Raw genomic sequence first — 24,641 nt, forward strand, 5'->3', positions numbered from 1 at the left:
CCAAGATATTAGATTACCTCTAATAAAAACATAGTATCCTGAAGTGGAACGTCTATCTATGGGTGAGCCAGCCCAATCTGCATCTGTGTAACCAACAACCTGAGTATGACCTCTGTTCTCGTACAACACACCTTGGCCTGGTGTACTTTTGATATATCGAAGAATGCGGATTATGGCATCCCAATGGCTATCACATGGTGACTGTAGGAATTGACTAACAACACTCACAGGAAAAGAAATGTCTAGACGAGTAATGGTGAGATAGTTCAATTTACCTATGAGTCGTCGATATCTCCCGGGGTCTCCTAAAGGCTCCCCCTATCCTGGTACAAGTTTGACATTCGGATCCATAGGTGTGTCTACCGGTTTACAGTCTAACATACCGGTTTCTTCCAGGATATCTAAAGCATACTTCCTTTGGGAAAGGACCACACCAGAACTGGATTGAGCTATCTCAATTCCCAAGAAATACTTGAGTTTCCCCAAGTCTTTGGTCTGAAAGTGGGTAAAAAGATGTTGTTTTAGTTTCTGAATACCATCCAGATCACTGCCTGTAATGACGATGTTGTCCACATAAACAACCAGATAAATACACTGCCCTAAGGAGTTATGATGATAGAAAACTGAATGGTCTGTTGTACTGCGAAGCATGCCAAACTCTTGAATAACAGAGCTAAAACGGTCAAACAATGCTCGAGGAGATTGTTTCAAGCCATATAGAGAACGGCGTAACTTGCACACTAAACCAGACTCCCCCTGAGCAACAAAACCAGGAGGTTGCTCCATATAAACTTCCTCGGCAAGATCACCATGAAGGAAGGCATTTTTAATATCCAACTGATAAAGAGGCCAAGAACACATAGCAGCCATGGAGAGAAGCAGACGGACAAAAGCAATCTTGGCAACAGGAGAGAATGTCTCACTATAATCAGAACCATAAACCTGAGTATAGCCTTTAACAACTAAGCGGGCCTTAAGGTGATCAACCTGACCATCAGGACCAACCTTAACTGCGTAGACCCAACAACAACCAACGGTAGATTTACCAGAGGGTAAAACAACAAGATCCCAAGTGCCATTAGAGTGCAGAGCAACCATTTCATCCACCATTGCCTGTCGTCAGCCTGGATGGGAAAGAGCTTCATGTGTGCTCTTTGGAAGAGAAACAAAGGATATAGCAGAAACAAAAGCAGAATAGGGTGAAGATAATCGATGATAACTCAAAAAATTATAAATAGGATGAGGATTACGAGTAGAGCAAGTACCTTTCCGAACAGCAATGGGTAAGTCATTAGGAGAAGGCAGAGCCGGGGCAAGTGAAGCCGAAGGGATAGGAAGTGAGTCAGCAGGTGCCTCAGCAAAAGGGAGAGGAGCAACGACACGAGGGCGACGATGATAAACTTGAAGTGGTCGAGGAGGCATAGCATCAAGTGGGGAGACAATGGGAATGGGCAAGACTTCAGAAACAGGAAGAGACTCAGAAGTGGTGGAAAAGAATGGTGAGTCCTCAAAGAAGGTAACATCAGCGGAGATAAAGTATCGATGAGTCTCAAGGGAATAACAACGATAACCTTTCTGAAGTCTGGAATATCCCAAGAAGAGGCACTTCATGGCTTTGGCGGAAAGCTTGTCCTGTCCAGGAGTGAGAATATGAACAAAGCAAGTACAACCAAAGACACGAGGAGGAAGGAAATAAAGTGGTTGGTCAGGAAAGAGAAGGGAGTGAGGAATCTGATCGTGTAAGACATAGAAGGGCATACGATTAATCAAATAACAAACGGTAAGAACAGTGTCCCCCTAAAAACGAAAAGGAACATTACTATGGAGGAGGATAGTACGAGCTGTCTCAACAAGATGTCGATTCTTGCGTTCAGCTACCTCATTTTGTTGAGGAGTATGAACACAAGAAGACTGATGAAGAATCCCATGATGAGACATAAATGAAGTAAATGGGACTGAAAAATATTCCCTGGCATTGTCACTGCGTAACACACGAATAGAAATATTGAACTGGGTTTGGATTTCAACATAAAATTTCTGGAAAATAGAGAATAACTCAGCTCGATTTTTCATTAAAAATAATCAAGTACATCGAGAATAGTCATCAATGAAAGTGACAAAATACTGAAATCCGAAAGTAGACGCAGTCCGACAAGGACCCCAAACATCAGTGTGGACAAGCTCAAAAGGAGACTTTGCCCGATTATTCAAATGCTTTTGGAACGAGACACGAGTATGTTTCCCAAGTTGACATGACTCACACGGAAGCGACGACAAAGTGGAAAAACGAGGGACCATCTTCTAGAACTTGGAGAGACTAGGGTGGCCCAAACGATTGTGAATAAGAGGAGCATTAGTGGAAATGCAAACTGCAGGAGATGAATCCGAGGTGAGGTGATAGAGGCCTTGAGACTCACGTCCTATGCCAATCGTCTTCCCCGTACTCCGATCCTGCAAGGTCACAAATTTATCGGAAAAGGTAATAGAGCAATTAAGAGTACGAGTGATTTTGCTGATGGAAATAAGATTAAAAGGACATTCAGGAGTATAAAGGACAAAAGTGAGAGGTAGAGAAAGCAGAGGAAGGGCCAAACCAATACCTTTAGCCACAGTTTGAGAACCATTAGCTAAGGTAACAGTAGGTAAAGCAGAGGTAGTAGTAACAGAGGAGAAAAGATCCTTATTACCAGATAGGTGATCAGAAGCTCCAGAATCTAGAATCCAGGGTCCAAGAGAAGATGTGTGGGTAAGGCAGGCAGAGGCATTACCAGGCTGGGCAACAGAGGCAATAGAAGCTTGAGATGTCTGAGATGCGGAAGAGCTCGGAGGCTGAGGCAGCGGAGAATCAGAGGACTGGGCCATATGGGCAGTGCGAGGAGGCCTTCCATGTAACTGATAGCAACGATCGCGAGTGTGGCCAAGTTTATTGCAATAGGTGCAATGAGGACGTTGGCCTCTACCTCGGGTACTACTGCGTCCTCCTCGAGAGGTAGTTTGAGAAACTAACACAGAAGAATCTGAAGTGCTATCAGATGGCAAAGTCTGAGTGGACGAGATACGGAGGAGGCGAGCAAACACATCATCCAAGGACGGAACTGATGAACTACCAAGAATCTAATCACGGATAGGCTCAAGATCTGGACAGAGGCCAATAAGAGTAAGGACCATGAAGAACTTGTCAAGCTCTGTTTGTTGAGCCCCAACATCAGGAGTAAGAGGCATCACAGTCAAGAACTCCTCCTTACGAGAGGCAATCTGACCAATATAAGTAGATAGATCCAAGTCTTGTTGGCTGATATGGACAATAGCAGAAGCCACCTTATAAAGACGCTGGATATCATTCGTGTATAATCCTTTGGCCTGAGTCCAAAATTTAAAACAAGTTTTGTAGGCCCGAAGATGAAGAAGAATCCTGGGATCAACCGATTGCCATAATACACTACATAATTGTGCATCTATCTTCCTCCACTGTACGCGGTCAACCTCAGGGATATCTGCCTCCTGGGTAACCAAGTGATCCTCATATCCTTGACCCATAAACCAAAGTTCAACAGAGGCAGACTAGGAAAGATAATTTTCACTGCCAACCAATTTCTCCGAAGTAATCATAGGAGATCCAGATATGATAGAGGAAAAAATGGAAGTTTTAGTAGCCATATCCACTTATCTTATGTTTGGATCGAAGAGAGCCCTAATACGGCTTAAAATTGCGGCGTGGCACCACCGAAAAAAAGGGAGACGGCCTCAGATCGCAGCGTGGTACCACCAGAAAGGTAGAAGAACACTTCCCAAGGCACGTGCAGGGATTGGGGAGGAGAAAAAGGAGCTGGAACTTCGCCGGAAAGATTGTTTGGAGGCTGACAGAGACAAAAATCCCCAAAAGAGGTACGTGCAGGACTCGGATGGGAGAACCAAGGAGGTAAGGATGCTGGTTGGCGTCAGGCGAGGCTAGAGGAGGAGGCGCGTCGCCGGAAAAGGCCTCATGCGCCGGCGCGTGAGATTCAGTCGCCAGCCGTAAAAGTGTGCATGGCCGGCGCGTGGACGGTTTTCTAGCTCCAATGCTTTGGGAAAAGTTGGAGATCTCCTCCAGGCGCTCCTCTTGGTGTGGTCGGTGTCGGAGAAAGACGTCGCCGGAAAAGTTCGCCGGCGGTGAGTGTTTTCTGATGACAATCCGACTGACCGAAAAGTATTGGGAGATGGGGAAGGTGACCGGAATGAAACACGGTCACCAGAAGGTTTCCCGGAGTTGATGACACAGGAAACAGGAAAGAATTAGGTTTTCTCCCTTGACTTTGATACCATGTTGAGAGAGAGAGAAAGAAGAAAAACCTTAATTCTCATTCATATGTATCTACTTACAATTGAGAAATATATATATACAAGGCTAGGAGTCCTAACGACCATACATGTGACCTATATTAACAAGGAAAGATTATATACTATAAATACATTATATTCAACAATAAACAAGCTAAGTTTCATGAATCAAACTAGCCTAGATGTAGCTCATGTTACTTGTTGTAAGCAAGTTCATACATGCACTTCAAGAGTCACATATGGAAGCAGTGTGCAAAAAAATATTGGGTATTTGAAGTCAACTCCTCATATAACTCATGGTCCTCATGGTCATTTACTAGTCAAGTCAAAGTACTATAGTGGAGATCAATAATAGATTGGGGACCTAGTTCACAACTGTATCTTGGTAGGAGGCAACATGGTCACAGGGCACAGTAAGAAGCATTCAATGGATGCAGGAGCAATGTTCAAGCTTGGTAGGATCTGCTAGTTACTCTAGTTGATGGCATTGTTGAAAGAACTCATGTTTGACTTCAGCAAGCCTACGAGATTCTATTGTCATAATTAGCCATTAATTAACACTATGCATAATCTTGTTGAACCTGAAGTTGATGAAACTTTAAAAGAAGGGAAGCAGAGCTCCTTATATTTTTAATCAAATTATCAGTCAACAGATAAACAAACATAAGGAGTGACAAGAACAATTTTTCACACAATTTTAAGGAATCTCTGCTCCAACTTGAAGAGGAATGTTGGACCATGTATATGATTTTTTCCATAAGCATTCTTAATCAAGTAAGGAAATTTCACACTTCTAATCAAACTAGCATATGTAATAAGTGAAAGAAAGAAGCTAACAGGTCTCTATTTTTCTGTTCTCCTTCATCTTTCTCTTTTTCTCTCTTTTATTCTTATACTTGGCTCCCACAAAGATTTCAATCTTTTAATACTTCTGTTCACATAAGGTCATCCCTTAAAATTTTCACCAATGGAGACCCACCTCTAACATGCTAAAGACTCTTTCAATCCCCTTAAAACTATTTCAGTATCCTTCCCAATTTTTTATTTATATTTTTCAGAGACTACTTTCTGCAATAAATTTGTCACACCTAATAGGTGGAAAAGAACTTGCTACTTGCTAACATTTGCTTAATTTAGGCAACACAAACTAATATGTCCAAATGGAGAAAAAAAAACAAATAAATTTGAAAATTGATAACCATTATAAATGAATTATACTGATCCCAAGAGGACAAATTCCTAGCTCCACCCCTATGGAAGTCGTAGTTGAGTAATTGATTAAAAAGAAAAGAATACTCTTTTTTTTTTTACTTCACTTCCTGCTGGCAACTGACGCAACAGGCAGGAAAAAAAAATGCCAAGAAGATTAAAAAAGGACTAAACAATGGTTGAAAAGGCTTTCAAATAGCCATATTATTCATCATGAAATATTAATAATTCCATCAATCATTACCAGCAGGAAATATTTCAAAACAAATACTAGACAAGAAGGACACTATCCAAAATTAGAAAGGACATATTAAGATTACATACCTAACCAACTTGCAAAAGCCAAATACTGCAACCTTTGAGCATCAACCGGTATTTCATTGGCTATATCATTATGGATAATAGGAAAGAACGAAGGCCAGTTTTTATCCTCAGTTGGGATCCCCTCTGGAATGCATATTCAAATCAAAAAAATTAACAGAACATTCAAACATGCAGACAGCAAAGAAAAATATATCCTCCACAATGAGCATTGTTGCTGTAACATCATAGCTTACTTTTTGACACAGCATCTTCCCTCCGTTTTATGTCCTGTGGTTGAAAAGTGAATTGAGCAACAATAATCAGTAAATTTGAAGATAAAGTAAATGATATATTAACTACTGAGCATAACCTGGAATCAGCAACAAGGCATGCAGACATTTTACCTATTCACTGTTTTAACAATAATTCAATCCTTCAAAAATAAAATAAGTGGCTTCTGATCAAGAAATGCAACATAAAACAGAGATGCATTTGAATTCAAAATGAAAAAGAAAAACAAAATTAACTTGTATAGGTAACCTTTTCTTTCCGTTTCAAATCAGCCTCCCAAGCTGCAAGTTCTTTCTCTTTTTTGTTAGAATCCTGTGTAAAAAGCATACAAAACAAATGACAAAACAATTCAACTCTCAGAAGAATACCTAAGAATCTAAAACACATAGGCAGATTTAATTTCATTACATTCAGTGTGTCCAATGGAATATCTACAGTAGCATCATATTTGTCATTAAATCCCAGGTTTGCAGACGCAGCTGGAGGAACGCGCGACCTTGATCCAGGAGCAGTAGCAACCTTCTGTAAAGGAAAACAATAAACAGCATGACGAAGCAGAATTAATAAATTGAATGACAAAAAATTCAGTGTCCAATATCACCAAGTTGGGAATTTCCTCAGAACCATGTCCCCACCAATGAATGTCAAACTGAATAAGGATCCAAAGGCATTATTTTTTGCATTACTCTATGCAATGGAGCTTTATATTGGCAATTACACTGGCGTTAAGTAGCCCATCTTTGTTTCATTAAATCCAGAATATGGTTCATATTCAGATATCGGATTCATGAGCTGTCTAAATTAGAGCTTTTAAACAAAAAAAAAAAAATGAAAAAACATTGCTAGCATTGCAATTGCAACCTCTAAATATTGGCAAGTTACCACACTCAACAAGGTTCAACATGTCAAATTAGTAATCAGTTCATCCGATATGTAGCTAGAGGATGAATGTTTACCACCTTTAGATTTTCTAATGAAAACATTCATCAACATGTTTGCAATTGGCATTTCAATTTTTTTATGACATACAGCATATTGCATATCACTTGAAAATTTAACCCTTTTTTTACATATAAAAATTCCCTCATATTAAGGAGAATGATAAAAATAAGAATAACTGTCATCCTTTTTTTTAACATCACACATCTCTAAGATCAGAATGACAAGTTATTGGATAATAATCAGTTATTTGAAAGCTACATGTGAAAAACCTGAGAGACCCCAAGCCAAAAGTTCCCTTTCTAAGACACATGCACAATACACATTGAGAAATAGTAAAGCCAAGACTACGAATTAGAAATAAGAAGCAGACTCTGGTCAAAGTTGAAATCACAGGAAGATTCTCAACAAAAGAAAACTGAGACACAATAAGAGAAACAGGAGTTTGAGGATATGGAGTGTTTCATGTATTAAGAGTATAAAAAATAGGTGATTACTGCTTAAGCACTAAATTGACACATTGCATTTTTTGTAGGCAGTGGTCACACCATGCAATCACTAACCAAATTAAGTCTAAATATCACAACCATTGAATGATTTAGGGCATGAACTTGACCTATTATTTCATCATCAAAAATTGAACTTCTCACATTCCATTCATCATTTTGTTAATGCAATTGGTATTACTGTCAGTTTCAAGGCCGTGTAACCTCATCTATGTCATATGCCTTTTTTGTCCTTGCATAGAAGTACACCAACATTTTTTAGCATTTCTTCAATTGAAGTTCATAGAATTTTTTACATTCTTCAATATATCCCCATAAATTTATCATCTCCTGATTGACATCAGCACCTTCGTATTTACATACAGACATTTCCACATTTTCAAGCTTTTTCCACAATTCCCTCAGTATCAATTCTTCAATAATTTGGAGTCTTCTCTATAATTGTGTCAATATGGAGATTTAGGACCTACAAGCAAAAGTGCTAGCACCTCATAATTTTCTTTGCATTTTTTTATAATCAATTATCAACATAACTCTGTTAAACACATAACCAATAGTGATCAATAATACTTTAATTTCTTCTTCTAAATCTCTTATTTTTGTTTGCATTTTAATTGGTAGCCAACTATGACCTTATTTTTTTAAAAGGCATATCCCTACTCTTAGATGTAAGACAAAACTTATAAATCTATATCAAAACCCTATAAAAAAACACAATTATTAAAACCAATGAATATTGAGGCTTAAAATTCTTATCAAATGTATACAAAAAAGCTCATAAAGGCCCTAAACCCATTAAAACCTTTTGAATATTTGAGGCTTAAGCCTCAATAGTCTTGACAAGGTGAGGCTTAAGCCTTAATTACCTTATACTGAGGCTATACCCACAAGGCTAATTTGCATAGCCTTCAATAGCCTTTTAAAACACCAATTATCAAGCAAGTATGCAATGTTTTATGCTGGATTATTATGTCATGATGTTCTAAATTAAATTATTGCACTTTTGGCACGAAAACAGATTTTTTGGCTGTCATTTTTCCCCAAAGAAAAAAAGTGTAGCCCAATTTTGTCCAAACTGAACCAATTTTAAGTCAGGTTAGGTTTGGTTTCTGATTTAATTAAAACTGACCAACTTCATTCAGTTCTCTGCTGGGTACAAGAAGGACCAAAACCAAGTCATGCCCACCCCTATAATTCTTCCAAGAGAAGTCAATTCTGAAAGACACTATGACTTGCCACCCAATGTTTCTAAAATTTGATTCTCAAAGGATTTGACGATATAGAGACCATAACCCTCATAAATGATTGCTCTTGGAATCTTCGTACATCTTAATAGAGAGGGACTTTTCTCACTAAGTTTTCACATTTTATCAAGTTTATCCTGAGACAATGATGAGGGGACCAATGACATTGCACCTCCCTTCTTCAGAATGTGTGTGTGTGTGTATTTGATAAGTTAGAAGTTTACCTATATGTACTTTACCGTTCCTTTCAGGAAAAGGATTTCATCCAACCACAATAATCTGGAAAATTCCAAGATCCTTGCTAAGGTTAAGGCTATAAGAGGATAAATGGCTCATAAGAAAGCAAATACAAACAAGAATCTTTAACCCATGAGGCCATAAAACACGTCAGTCTGGACATATATGTTTCATGATACAAATAGTATAAATATGAGGCTCCATTCAACCTTTGAAATAATTAGGACTAATAGAAAGAATTATAAGAAATATCTTCTTTCATTCCTTCTTTCAAACAACATTTGGTTTATGATGGAAATGGAGTGGAAAAGAAAATATGATGCAAATTATAAGAAAATTAATTTATTTTTTTTGATAGACAAAGAGAAAAAATTAAATTAAAACACGCCAAAACAGGGGGCGCTCCTTATGTACACAGGCAGTATACAAAGAAAGCCAAACCCAAGGCAACAAAGGAGGGAAAAAACCTAGAAAGGACAAAGTTAACCAACACTCCAATCACCCAACAAAATTCAAAAAAGAGAGATAGTCCAAGTCCATAATTTGTTGAGACCACTCAAGAGGAGACCGTAGAAAGAGGTTCCTCAAGCTCGTATTTGACATCTCTTCCTCTTGGAACATTCTTCGATTTCGCTCTCCCCAAATACACCAAAATAGACAAATAGGCGCCATTCTCCAAACTACACTCCTTTTCTTCCCTAGGCCCTTAATTTTCCATTCAAGAAGCAAATTTCTCACTAAGTCCGGGAACACCCACACCACCCCAAATGAAGAAAGCAACAAAGTCCAAAGCTCCCTTGTCTTACCACAATGAATTAGAATGTGGTCTGCCGATTTCTTATTCTCTTTACAAAGATTGCATCTATTAATCATAGACCAACCCCTCCTCATTAACATATCAACAGTAGAAATTTTACCCCAAACTGCTTCCCAAGCAAAAAAACGAGTTCTTAAAGGGGCATACGAACCCCAAACCTCCTTTGCTGGAAATAAGGAGTTGTTCTCCACTTTTAAAGACCTATATTAAGATTTAACACTAAACTTACCTTTCCTCTCAATCTTCCAAACTAAAGAATTCTCCCCTTCTTGAACCTTTACTGCAGAAATGTGATTCAGCAAACGATTCACCTCCTCCAATTCCCAATCTTGAAAGGATCTTCTAAAGTGCACCTCCCAACCCCCGCCACCATCTCCTTGTCTCCCCCAAAGATCAGCCACTACAACAGAATTATGGGTTGCAATTCTGAACAACAAAGGGAAGAGATCCTTCAACTTAGAATCTCCTACCCAAAAGTCCCACCAAAATCTAGTGCGTCTACCATTTCCAATACGAATACTAGTTCTAAGAAAGAACTTCTCCCATCCCTTTCTAATGTCTTTCCAAAGGCCCATCCCAAATTATAAGAAAATTAATACTCTTTAAAGCTCCCCATTCTCTATTTTAAAAGTGACCAAAGTTGAATTACGTGTAGGTTAAGAATTCATTAGGCTCAAGCTGCAAACCTCAGACTTTCAAATTTTTTTCTTCCATTTTTCTTGACTCTCCTTTTTCCTTCACAGTTTCAGAAAACTAAATAAACCCTAGAATCCAACCAAAACATAATATTTGATAGGGAATAATGGATTAACCATATGTACATAAATTTGTGGGTGAAATGTTGATTAGCCCATAAATATATATCCCATTCACAATTCAACAAATCCGTAATTTGACAAGGAGATTTCTTGTGTCAATTCCAACTTCATCACAATCATCAAATCTAAGTCCCAACTTGTAGATAGTCAAAATTTATAAACCTTTCAATTATTCCAATCTCATAAAAATTTACAAAATAATTCCGAAAGTTTGGACCAAATTACTAAGCAATTTTAACAGTTCAAAAGCCATCATTCACAAGTTTTAAATTTCATTGGAATCTCCCTAAAAGGATGTTGATAGGGCAAAATCCTACAACTCTTACCAAATTCTAAACAGATTACATCTACGGTTCAAAAGGCCAAATTCCGCAATTTTTTTGGAAATCCCATGGAAAGTTTGCACACTTTCTGCTCTAAAACTCAATATTAATCCATTTCAAAATTGGGGAACCGAGCCTCCAGGTCCCCATCATCTCATCTGAAACATCCGATCAAGCATGCACTCCAATTCATCGACAAATCCTAAAAACCACAACGCATATCACAGAAACCGGTACGCCAGTCACCAGATAGAATAGGGTTTCAGATCCAGATCCAACAATACTGTTTTCCAAATATTGCAAACTTAAAAAGCAAGAAAAGGGACAGATCCGAGAAAGAGGAATTTAAGCGGTTTCAGGGCAGTTACCGAGAATGGATTGACCTCTTCCTCATCGAACGGGTTCGGATCGTTTTGACGAATCATGTCTGTTTTTAGAGATGGAGAGAGAAAAAAAAGTAGATAGTGTGTTTGGTTGGAGAGAAAACACAGCACAACAAGCTCCTACACCTACACCACACCGACTGCCCCTTTTTATCTTCGGCTTCAGTACAACGCGGGATATGGATTGAAATGCAAAATCGGATTTTGGATTTACCCTTGTGTATTTAATAAATCACGATGGGTGCCATTTAGAATGGTTGAGTGTTGGAGCGCGCACGGGTTCCCATGGAGTTGACCAGTGAGCAATTGCCACCTCATCAAGGAATGAAGCGGTTCTACAGTAGCCTCCATGTCATTATTAATTACGCTTTATGTCATTGGGCAAAATACTGTTCAGTGCGGCACCAACCAGCGTTTCCCGCGAGGTTCAGGAGCGCGATGTAGACAGCTGGGCTTTGATGACAAGAATCATGCTATGAAATTACATTTATACCCTTAAACTGGTTTCGCGCGAAATTAGGGATCAAATTTTGGGGATGATTTTGGCCTCATCAGACAATTCTTATTCTCCTACAATTAATTGGTTGTTTATTTTTCACCTATCATTTTTACCCTAACTTTAATGATTCTATTAGAAGATAAGACGATGGTTAGACGTTAAAAACTTTTTTATAAGAATCATATTTTATAATCTTTCAAAAAACATGTCATTTTAACAAAAGTTTTTAAGTTTACGGTTTGACTAAAAATCCTATTGATCTTACGTCTTGAGTTTGGATTATTGGCAGATTTGCAATCTAAGCAATGATGATGTTACAATAAGAATAAATTGCACTAGGCATATGCTTAGAGTTAATAATTAAATCAATAAATAGTTAAACAAGAAAAGTTCTCGTGATTATTCTTTTATTATTATAAATATGATGAATTAATGACATTGCGTTTGGTTCACAACATAGAATATATATCTATATATCTTATTATATAATATTTTTGGATATTAAATATAATAGACATTATATCTTAAAGTAATATATTCAATGTTTATATTTACTTTATAAAATAAATATAAATAAAAATAAAATGGAATATATATATATAATGCTTAAAATAAAAAATATATTACATTCAAATATTTTCTATTTAAAACAAATATGAAATTTTTATTACCATTTAATAACATTCATTATTAAAAACAATATATATATATATATATATATATGGAAGCTTACATGGTGAGAGGTAGGGGAGAGAGAGAGAGAAATGAAAGATGAGAAGTGAAAAATTAGTGTGCTTACAATTGTTTGCTTTTGAAACTCGTGCATGAATAGTAATCTCGTGAGTGAATAGTGAATAGTGAATAGTAAAAAGTGAACAGTAAAAGTCACTTTCTACTGTAGCACTTTAAACTTTTTCATCGAGAATCTTACTTTTGGCTGAGTGATGATGGCTGACAGGTTGCCTTGGACTGTGGAGCACATGCTTGATGCTTTCGGTGTTGACACTGCTTAGCTGGATAATAATCATGTGGAAGAGCATCATGAGATGCTTGAATGGAGAGAGCTTAATAATGCCATAGGACTAAAAGCCCTAAAATGAGTTCGATTTTCAAAACCATGTCTAGGAAATCCACAAATTCTCAAGACGTTATAGTAAACAGTGAAGAGATCAATTATCCTAAGATCCAAAGTGATTTGAATGATTGGAAGTTACCTAATGTACCTAATCAAGAAATTTATAAGAAATGAACCCTTAAGTTCTTCACAGACTACACCATCAAGACCTCTGAAATGTCAGTAAGTTTAGAGCATGACGATCAAGTCATAAGACTTTTAGATAGTAAGTCCATTGAGAAGCATAAGAAAGACTACAACTTCATACACTTTGGTATGATTTGAGTTCCAGCTAAGCCTTTGACAAGACTAGGTCTAAACACCTCTATTGTCATGTGTTTAAAGGATAATAGACATCTTGATTATCGAGATTCTATTATTAGAGCAGTCCAAGCAGGATTCAATGATGGTCCTGTTTATTTCTAGTGTTTCCCTAACTTCACAATTAGATTAAGATATGTCGATATCTTAGATTTGGTTGTCCTTCATGTAAAGACCCATGGCTTTAAGTTTAAGCAAGGAAACAGTCCCGTTTCTGTCATCACCAGATTTGCCTATACGAGTATGACCACAAGCGTTGGATCTGGAGCATTGTGCACCAGTCCCAAGGGTGAGACCACTCTCTTCCACTCAGATATGATAAACAAGTCTAATTTCATAGTCCCCATGAAAATCAAGTGGAATGAGGTTGAGTTTCCAAAAAATTGGCATTTTGCTGATGCTGTCCTAGCCATAGAGAAAAGATCTGAAATGATTGAATAGGTTGTTCAATATCCTGATGGAGGAGGAGATCTGATTTTCTCCAACTCTTTCCATCATTCTAGTAGCCCTAGAATTTCATATTATGAGCCTATAGAGCTTCAAGTTCATCTATCCCAGTAAGAACCACTAGGATAGAGGAAGGATCCAGTTCAGCAAATCCTAAGAATATTAAGCTAATAGGTTTTAGAAGTCACACCAATTTGGCTAGACCATTTTACACGGAAGAAAATGAGTCTACATAGGGATCGCATCAGGAAGAATCTCCTTATATGTCTCCTACTTATTCCCAGATGATTAACACTGTAAGCTTAAGTGATGAGGACTTTGAGATCAACAAGGATCTCTTAAGAAAGGACTTCTATTCTGAAGTCAATAAGCAAAGGAGAGTTTGGTTCTTTAGCAAGGTCCCAAAGGACATTAGAACCCTCTACCAAGAAGAATTCTACACATACTTAAGACAAGAAAAGAAAAACATTAAGTATTGGATCTGGTTTGAACTCTTCAAACAAGAGCAATATCCAGATTATCCTTGTAAGCGTGTTAATTACACATCCACAAAAACTAAGATATGGAAAACTAATGACGATACTGTCATAGAATCCATCCATCCTCTAGAAGCTAAGATAGAAAAGAACATAAATGGCACCATAATCAAAGCTTCACTTTTTAAGACTAAGCCAAAGGATAAAGGAACTGCTAGTGTTGTAGATGTTAGAAGAATCATGGAACAGAACAACTACACTAACATGTTTCTTAAGACTATAGGCAATCAACTCAACAGGTTTGAGGAGATCATTGAAACACAAGACCACATTAAGACTACATTTGTTAAGAAAGATAATAAGCCTTTATTTAAGCCTTTTGAATTATCTAAGAAATTCCTAGAGAATCCCCATATTGATCAAGCCCTCATTGCTAGGATAAGCCAAAAGGTTAAGGATAACCTTGTTGTCCTTGAGACACCTCAACCTTCTCATAGGAGAATCAATATGGTTAAAGAAGAAATTAGTTCTGAAGTAGAGGCTGATGAACTAATTAAGATCTTTAAGGAACCTCCTAGCCAGACTATTATGAGAATTATCAACAACCAAGAACCACCAAGAACTAGGAATTACTACCCTAGACCAACCTTTCTAGACATGCAGATTGAGGAAAGAAACCAGTATACTCAAGCTTCATATACTAGTGACACTATCTATGAATGGAACATAGATGGTATGACTGAGTATAACATACTCACTAAGCTTCAAAAAATGACCATGGTTAGTACAACCTATAAGTTAAACAATAGATTATCAGACAATGCTGTAGCTCAGACAATTGCTGCTGGGTTTACAGGTCAGCTTAAGGGATGGTGGGATAACTATCTCACTTTTGAGGATAGAAATGGTATCCTAAAAGCCTATAGGATTAATGAGGAAAATGAAGTGGTTAAGGACGAAGATGGACAAGATATAGAGGATGTAGTGGCTACTCTAATCTAATCTATTCAATTTCAAAGCACTTCATTGGAGATCCTGCAAAGATTAAGGATAAGACTGCAGATCTCTTAACCAAACTTAAGTGTCCCAAGCTTCATGACTTTAGATGGTATAGAGAAGTTTTCTTAACCAAAGTCATGCTAAGATCAGACCGTAATCAGTTTTTTTGGAAAGAAAAGTTCATCTCAGGACTACCTAGACTTTTCTCTGAGAGAATTAGGATTAAGATAAGGGAACAGTTTAATGGACAAATCCCTTATGATAAGCTTACTTGTGGAGAAATTATAAGCATTGTCACATCTGAAGGAATTAAACTGTGCAATGACTTTAAGCTTAAGCAGCAGATGAAAAATGAGCAAAGGATCTACAAGAATGAGTTTGGTTCATTCTGTAGCCAGTTTAGATTCAACTAAAAAGAAACTAAAGCCCCTTCTAAGCAACGTAAGAAACAAGTAAGTAGAAAGCCTAGTAAGGAAAAGTTTTATCACAACAAGAGAGGTACTCATGGAAATTATAGGATGAATGAAACCAAAAGACAAAGGCAGATCCAGAGAAGGATGAACAAAGAAGCCTAGAAAAAGCTAGAAGCCCCTTCACAGTCTAAGCTAGTTTGTTTTAAGTGTGGTAATGTAGGCCACTATAAGAAAGATTGTAGGGTTAGCAAAAAATTAATAACTTAAATGTCACAGAAGACTTAAAAGATATGCTTTGTAAGGTAATGTTAAACTCCACAGAGTTTGAATCAAGGACTGATTCAAATAATGAAGATGATATTAACCAACTAGATAGTAGTGGTGAGGAAATCTCAAGCCAAACTTCTAGTGACCAAGAAGAATACATTAAGGATAATTGTGATTGCCAACCTAAGACTATAAATGTCATAAGCCAAGATCAAGAACTTGTCCTAGATGTTTTAAGGAAAGTTGAAGATGAAAAAACTAAGCAAGACCTTTATGATGTCTTTAAGAAATCTGTTAGTAAGCAAGAATTTAAGAAGACAGTAAATCTTTATAAGTTAAGTGAAATCTTAGGAAGATTTAACCAGCAGTATAATAAAGACGTAACCATTAAGGATCTTCAAGAAGAAGTAAGACAGTATAAGAAAGAAATTAAGGATTTAAGACAATTCACAAGCTTAGGTTTGACAGACCTCCAAGAACAAATCAATAGGATTATTGTTGGAAATCTTGTTGATAACTAGGAGAACCTTGAAGAGTTCCAGAATCTTCACATGCTAATGATGAAGAAGCAGATGCATACTTGAATACTGTTAGTAGGGTTATTTTCCAGAGGTGGAAAGTCTTCCTTACTATAGTAATTAAGAATAAATTTGTCATTGATATTGTTGCTTTGATTGATTCAGGTGCAACTTTGAATTGACTACAAGAAGGTCTAGTACCTATAAAGTTTGTAAGAAAACCAAAGAATCTCTCTTTGGTTTGCTTTTTCAAATAAGCAAATTGTAGTGGCTGCCAACCCCACACCTCTTTCAGCAAAATCAAGATATTGGCAAAAAAATTTAAATAAACCTTTTTTGGTTATTGAAAGAGAGTTTTTTTCTCTAAAAACCCCAGAGAGATTGTAGCAAAAGCTTTTCATGAAAATTTTCATTATCCCTCTAGTGATCTTTTAAAAACAAGAGAATTTTATGAAGTAATCCTTGTGGAAACTGGCTTTGTTAAAATCAAGCACAATGTTGATAAGTTCAGCAATTTGGATTTGACATTCTCTACTTGCCATATTTATAAAATCCTTATAGTTAAATAGTGGGGTGGAAATCCCAATTTTTCAAGAGAATTTTCTAAGCCTTCAAAACCCAAAATTTTCAATTATTGGGGTTATCAGAGAGCATGGTTCAATGCTTTCTTGATCCAGAACAAAGACTTCCACACTCATGGATGTTATATTTCCCATCTAAGCATTAGCTCCCTTCTTTTCCATTTTGGTTCCATAATTGGTGGACATATTTTGGTTCGACTACAAAGATTCTCTCAAAACCCATTTTGGATGGCTTTGAGCTATTCCAAAGTTCTTTTGTTATCCCTAGAGAACTTTAAGCTTTTCTCCCTTTATTATTCTTTTTCAGTGAATTTGGTCTTGCTTGGATAGTCCAGTTGGATTATATCATTATAGCAGATGAATCAACAGCCTTTCCAGCCCTTGGAAGGACTTTCAAGACTAAGTGGTGGGATGCTTTGAAAAATGATGCCTTATTGCAAGCAGTAAAGCAATATTTCCTTAAGCATCCTAAACAAGCTTCATCCTCTGATGATATGGCACAATTTCTTTTTAAGAAACAACAGCTCCAAGCCATGTTAGCAGTAGCAAAAACCCCTCAAGAATTTCAGAAAATCCTTGACAAAAGCAGTTCAAGCTTCTCCCAAGAGGACTCTTATGTTGAGTCAGACGACTTTACAACAAACTATCTTCAAGATAATGAAGATGATTATGAGGGTATTCTCCTTCCAATAAGGAAAGCAAAATAAGATTCCTTTCAGTCATATGGCATTATTAAGCTGTCTCCATTCAAGCATCTCATGATGCTCTTCCACATGATTATTCTCCAGCTAAGCAGTGTCAACATTGAAAGCATCAAGCATGTGACTCCACAGTCATGCATGTGACTCCACAATCCAAGGCAACCTGTCAACCATCATCACTCAGCCGAAAGTAAGATTTTTGGTGAAAAAGTCTAAAGTGCTACAATAGAAAGTGACTTTTACTGTTCAATTTTTACTATTCACTATTCACTCACGGGATCACTATTCATGCACGGGTTTCAAAAGCAAACAGTGTTTTGTCTCCTGATTGGTACTATTTAATATTCCCTTTTTATACATATTATTTTATATTTTATAAATATTTTTTAGCTTTTATTTTTAACCACAAATTTAATTTTATAATAAAAAATTTATTTTGTAAAATAAGTGATATAAAAAAAATTATAATAAATGAAATATGTATATTTTATCTCTTACTTGAATATAAGATATGATAAATGATAAAATAATTTTTCTTATCCTATTACAAATCAAATAGGATATAATATCCTATCTTGTGTTATTTTCAGACAATCAAATATGACCCTAATATTAATACTCAATGTTACATTTGGTTGGTAGAAAAAAATATGTATATCATTGGATAAAATAAGTTATATCAACCAAACATAGGATATAATATAATATTCTATCTATTATCCTATCTCATGTTATATCTAGTCGATGAAACATAGAGTGTATGTAAAATTAATTTATATTGATATCATTTTATCAAAATATTATGTTGTCATGATGTGCCTATTGTTGTAAAGTTTGTGTGGACGTTTGGGTTTCCAAATGACTTGGGTTAAAAACAGTTTGCTGCCATTGAAATTATGCCAAAATGTTGGATGCCATTAATGTTGTGCCACGGAGGTGGGCATCGTTAAGACTTAAAGGGCGTAAGGATCAAGCCATCCTAACGAGCTCATTACGCAGCCTTGTATTAGCGCCATGTGTCAAAGTGTAAAAGCTCGAGTTTTTTTTTTATGGTTATGTAAACATAAAAAATTTTAATAAATTAAATTACTATTAAATTAATCTTCAAAATTATGACTTTATAGTTGAATAAAATTTGGTTTTACAAATGATGAGTCCTCCACATCAAACCCATAACATGCAACTCAAAAAATAATACATGACAAAATTTGGAAGGTTATAAAATTAAGAGCTCATTTGGCATGTAATTAAAAAATAATTTTTTATTTTTTATTTTTTGTTTTAAAAGCAAAAAGCAAATTTTAAAAATTCATATTATAGTTTGGTTGTTATTCTTTATTTCTAGTTTTTAAAAACAAAGTAAAATAAAGAACAACTTTTACAAAATAGGTAGAAGTTATTTTTACTAGTTTTTAAAAACAAAAGAAATATATATATATATATATATATATAATTCTTAAAAGTAACTTAAAACTCAAATAATAGTCCAATTAATATCTGAAATTTATGGACAAAAATTAGTTTATAACAAATCTATTATTTCTCTTATACATAGAATCGTTATTTTTAATTTTTTTTTAAATTAAATTGAAATTAAACAAAACTTAATATGTTGAATTCATTAACAAGACTATTAATTTTTAAAAACAATTTAAAACTTAAATAATAAACTCATTAATACTAAAAATTTATGAATAAAAAATGGCCTAGAAGAACTTTATTGTTTATCTCTACTACATAAAATCATTATTTCCCGATTTTTTTCATTAGACAAATGAATTCTAAATTAAATAAGACTTAATGCATTAGATTCATAAACAAGTCTAATAATTTTTTAAAATAATTTAAAACTCAAATAATAAATTCATTATTACCATAAATTTATGGATTTAAATTTGATGGAAGAATTATGTTTTGGGGGTAGATGGACCCTCAAATTAACAAAATGTCTATATAACTCTTCAAATTGAGCCCAAGACCCAATGAAAGTATGGAAATTGAGTTGAAGGATATTATCCTTCAGCATTTTCAAAAATGCCCTTTGCTGATTTTGAGAGAAAAAAAATATTTTTGAAAAATACTTTTATTTAATTTAATATTTTTTATTTAATTTAATATTTTTAAAAAATACTTTTATGTAATTTAATATTTTTTAAAAATACTTTTATTTAATTTAATATTTTTAAAAAATACTTTTATTTAATTTATTATTTAAAAAAATATTTAATTTAATATTTTTTTAAATACTTTTATTTAATTTAATATTTTAAAAAAATACTTTTATGTAATTTAATATTTTTAAAAAATACTTTTATTTAATTTAATATTTTTTAAAAATAATTTTATTTAATTTAATATTTTTTAAAAATAATTTTATTTAATTTAATATTTTTTTAAAATATTAAATTTAATATTTTTTTTAAATACTTTTATTTAATTTTACATTTTTGAAAACTACTTTTATTTAATTTAGTATTTTTGAAAAAAAAAATTATTGAAAAAATTTTATTTAACTTAATTTTATAAAATATTTTATATGTGTTTTTGAAGGGTATATTTGTCCATTACTATTTCATATCCTTTAACTCAATTTGAAGAGTTATATGGACCTTTTGTTAATTTGGGCCCCCATCTACCCCCAAAACATAATTCTCCCAAATTTGATTTACAATAACTCTATTATTTCTTTTCTAGACATAATTATATTTTTACAATTTTTCCTACAAGTAAAATGAACTTTAAATCAAGTGACATTTTTCATTGAATTTATTAATAATGAGTTTAATAATTTCTAAAAATAATTTGAAACTAAAAAATAAATCTAATCACTAAAAAAAAAAAGAGTAAAACCAATAAATCATGGGTCATGGTTTACTCTTTCTCCTATACAAACAACTAATTTTTTTTTTAATTTTTTTTCACTAGGTAAATAAATTATAAATTAAGGCATAATTAACAATTTAAATTATTTAATTTTTTTTAATTTTTAAGAATAATTTGTCATAAAAAAACGATCCAATTAATTGTATATTAAATCAAAACATTTTAGAACATTATGTTTGAAATGGAGTATTAAATGTGTGCACATAATAAAAACTTGACCCATTTACATGTTAAAAAGGTTAAACTTTATTTATTATTCATTTTAAATAAAATATTATTAACAATTATTATTATTATTATTATGAATTTTTAGAAAAAAAAAATTGCCAATATATTATCCTTACCTATCTTACCTATAATAAAATAGTATTTTTTTTATTAAAAATATAATTTATAATTTTATTATAATATTACTATTCATGTGTAGACCCCGCATTTCGGCTCATGCGTTTCTTACTCGATGGCGAGCTCTATTTTTATTTTGAAAAAAAATGATCTTCATGGATTAAGAAAAAATGATTTGGAGTCACCACTTATTTTTGTTTTATTTTTAAAAGGGTAAACAAAATAAGAAAGAAAAACTTTAAGTGTGACTCCTTACTTTGGAAAAGGTGGTCTGTGAAAAACTGGATCGGGTTCGGGAGTCAGGTTACTTATCAGGAAGGTACGGTAGAGACCGTAGCACCCCTCTAAGTCCCTAAAAATGGGTCTCTACTAATAGAATGAAACTAACGTGGCAATCGAATAAGAAAGTCAATAGATACTCATATCAATCATGCATATATGAGAATCAGAATATGTATAGTGAATGATCAGAATGAGTGAATGCGTACCTAGGCAGCAAACAACAACGCGCTATCATGGAATGAGGCTAGTGAATAAACACAAAATGATTATATGTATATCAAGGAACAGAGTAAATCGATCACACATGGCAAATGAATCGATCAATCAGTCAATCAATCATGAAATCTCATATGTGGGGCCCCCACCAAAGCCCATTTTATTTTGCACGAATTAGCCTCACAAATTCCATTATTCTGGAATTATGAAAATAGCATTCATGCTTATATAAAATCAAGAGAAACCGAAGATTATTTGAAACTCGAAGAGAATTAAAACTGTTAGAGAGAAAAATTGGATTTTTGAAATTTATTTGAAAATTGGAGTATTGTGAATTAAATTTAAGAGTTGGAATTTTAGGATGTCAAACTTGAAAGAAATTAGAATTTTAGAAATCGGAAATTAAGTTCGAAAATTGGGATTCAAAAAAATGTTTAAAAATGGAATTTTGAAATAAATAAATGGAATAATAATAATAAGGACGAAAATAATGATTAAATAAATGAATGGGAATGCTGGAATTTTTGAAATTGGAAATTAGATTTAGAAGTCAGAAATTTTAAAGAATTGTTTAAAATAGAATTTTAAAATAAATAAACAAACTATTAGTGATTAAATTAATGTGAATATGAGAATTTTCAGGATTAGGAATTTAATTTGTAAATATGAAGTTTTAAAGAATTGATTTAAAATGGAGATAAAATACTAATGATTAAATAAATTAATGAGAATATGAGAATTTTCGGGATTAGGAATTTAATTCGGAAATCAAAAATTTTGAAGAATTTGATTTAAAATGGAGTTTTGAAATAAATAAATAAATAAACTACTAATGATTAAATAAATTAATGGGAATATGGGAATTTTTGGGATTAGGAATTTAATTCGAAAATTAGAGGTTTTAGAGAATTTGATTTAAAATGGAGTTTTGAAATAAATTAATAAAATACTAATGATTAAACAAATTAATGGGAATATGAGAATTTTCGGGTTTAGGAATTTAATTCGGAAATCAGCGGTTTTAAAGAATTTGATTTAAAACGGAGTTTTGAAATAAATAAATAAATAAAATACTAATGATCAAATAATTTAGTGGGAATATGAGAATTTTTGGGATTAGGAATTTAATTCGAAAATCAGCGGTTTTAAAGAATTTGGTTTAAAATGGAGTTTTGGAATAAATAAATAAATAAAATACTAATGATCAAATAATTTAATGGGAATATGAGAATTTTTGGGATTAGGAATTTAATTCGAAAATCAACGGGTTTAAAGAATTTGGTTTAAAATGGAGTTTTGAAATAAATAAATAAATAAAATACTAATGATCAAATAATTTAATGGGAATATGGGAATTTTTGGGATTGGGAATTTAATTCGGAAATTTTAAAGAATTTTGATTTAAAATGGATTTTTGAAATAAATAAATAAAATACTAATGATTAAATAAATTAATGGGAATATGAGAATTTTTGGGATTAGGAATTTAATTCGGAAATTAGAAATTTTAAAGAATTTTGATTTAAAATGGATTTTTGAAATAAATAAATAAAATACTAATGATTAAATAAATTAATGGGAATATGGGAATTTTTGGGATTAGGAATTTAATTCGGAAATCAGAAATTTTAATGAATTGTTTAAAATGGAATTTTAGAATAAATAATCAAAATAATAATAATTAAATAGATTAATGTGAATATTGGAATTTTGGAATTAGAAATTAAATTTGAAAGTCAGAAATTTTAAAGAATTGTTTAAAATGGAATTTTAGAATAAATACATAAAATAATAATAATTAAATAGATTAAAGTGAGTATGAGAATTTTCGGAAATTGGAATTGAATTTTAAAGATCGGAATTTTGAAGTATTATTTGAAGGTTGAATTTTTATAAATTGGGCTTGGAAATTGGAAGTTAGAAAGTTTATTAAGAAATTAGTGCTTTAAAGAAAGTGATTCGTATAAAGTGGAAGCAAGCCAATGGGCCAATAAATCAGTGAGGTCTTCTTTTCCTCATTTTTTTTTATCTCCCTGCTTGGGCTTGGGCTTCATCACAAGCCCAAAGCCACTAACAAGAACACCTAAGTCCTCAAGCCCACTAGCCATCATGGGCAGCACCAAGCCCGTCACCAACACAAGCTCCTTCATAGCCCAAGGCACCCCTCTCCATCTGGGCAACTCCTTCAGGTGAAGCTTCCACCGGCAACGACGTAGAGGAGAGGGGCAAGGGCGGCGGTGCCGAAACGGTGGAGTTGCATGGCTTTCGAAGCCACGGCACCAGCAGGTGGACGTCTCTGCCGATGGCGCCGTCGACCACGCCACGGGAGCAGTCGAAGAGGACGGCGAGCAGGCTGCCGTCGACAGCCTAGAGAGAAGTGCCCCGAACCGAAGCAGCAGCGCCAAACCCCAATGGCGACTCAGGCGAGGCCCGTGAGGAATGGAAGGCTGTTTGGCTGCTGCCCATTCTCTAGCCACTGAAGAAAGCTCACGTGCAGAGAAGTCTGAGTGATGGTGGGTACGAGAATATAGAGAGAGAAAGGTGGTGAGGGGTAGGTTTAGAAGAAATGGGTATGAGATGGGCTTTAGAGAAAGAGAGAGAAAGAGATGGGTTGGAATATGGGTGTTAGAAGGTGGACATGAAGGATGCTTTGTGGAATGGGTATTGGATGTTCAATAAGAAAATGAACCCGGCGGGTGTTGAGAGAGGAAGACTTAGGGAGAGACATGGGTTCAGTAGTGTGGTTAGGGAAGCGAGCTTGATGGTGGAAGGAAAAACTGAGATGAGGGTGTGGCAAATGAGGAATAAGCTATTATATATTTAATTGAACATCAAACTCAAAGAAAATAAACTATATCTCAGTCATTTGAGGGAAAACAGAGAGAACAGAGAAAGAAAATAATAGAATGAATATCATAACAAAAACCATCAAACCCTGCCTAAGATCAACGATGTGAAGAAAGGAAAACCAAATAATGTAAAGTAAGAACGCTCATCATCGTCATACCTGAGTCCTCAAGCAAGGGTAAAATGGCTTGCCTTCCGCTCAGATCCCCCTCCGTCCTCTTGACCCTTCCCCTGATCTTTCTCTGCTCCCCTCTCCTTACTGCCCATCCATCTCGCATTTTTCTTTTTCCTCCTTTCGTTTTCCCGCTCTTTCCTTGACAGCCACCACCTACTCTCTGTCTCGCG

The 24,641-nt window shown here is 34.4% G+C and overlaps 1 protein-coding gene across 2 annotated transcripts in view; it reads right to left on the bottom strand.

The window, feature by feature from the left end:
• Positions 1 to 11,619, bottom strand: part of LOC100262642 (secretory carrier-associated membrane protein 4) — a 58,750-nt gene extending 47,131 nt beyond the window's left edge. For both annotated transcript variants that reach the window (XM_002274024.5, XM_059734619.1), the window contains exons 1-5: positions 11,373 to 11,619; positions 6,529 to 6,642; positions 6,370 to 6,432; positions 6,084 to 6,117; positions 5,851 to 5,973 (exon numbers count right to left, since the gene is read on the bottom strand). In XM_002274024.5, coding sequence (XP_002274060.1) covers positions 5,851 to 5,973; positions 6,084 to 6,117; positions 6,370 to 6,432; positions 6,529 to 6,642; positions 11,373 to 11,429 — 391 coding nt within the window. In that variant the 5' untranslated portion in view covers positions 11,430 to 11,619. The remainder of the gene's footprint in view (positions 1 to 5,850; positions 5,974 to 6,083; positions 6,118 to 6,369; positions 6,433 to 6,528; positions 6,643 to 11,372) is intronic.
• Positions 11,620 to 24,641: the final 13,022 nt, after the last annotated feature.

The sequence above is a fragment of the Vitis vinifera genome, chromosome 2, assembly GCF_030704535.1.
Source record: "Vitis vinifera cultivar Pinot Noir 40024 chromosome 2, ASM3070453v1".
Classification (NCBI taxonomy): domain Eukaryota; kingdom Viridiplantae; phylum Streptophyta; class Magnoliopsida; order Vitales; family Vitaceae; genus Vitis; species Vitis vinifera.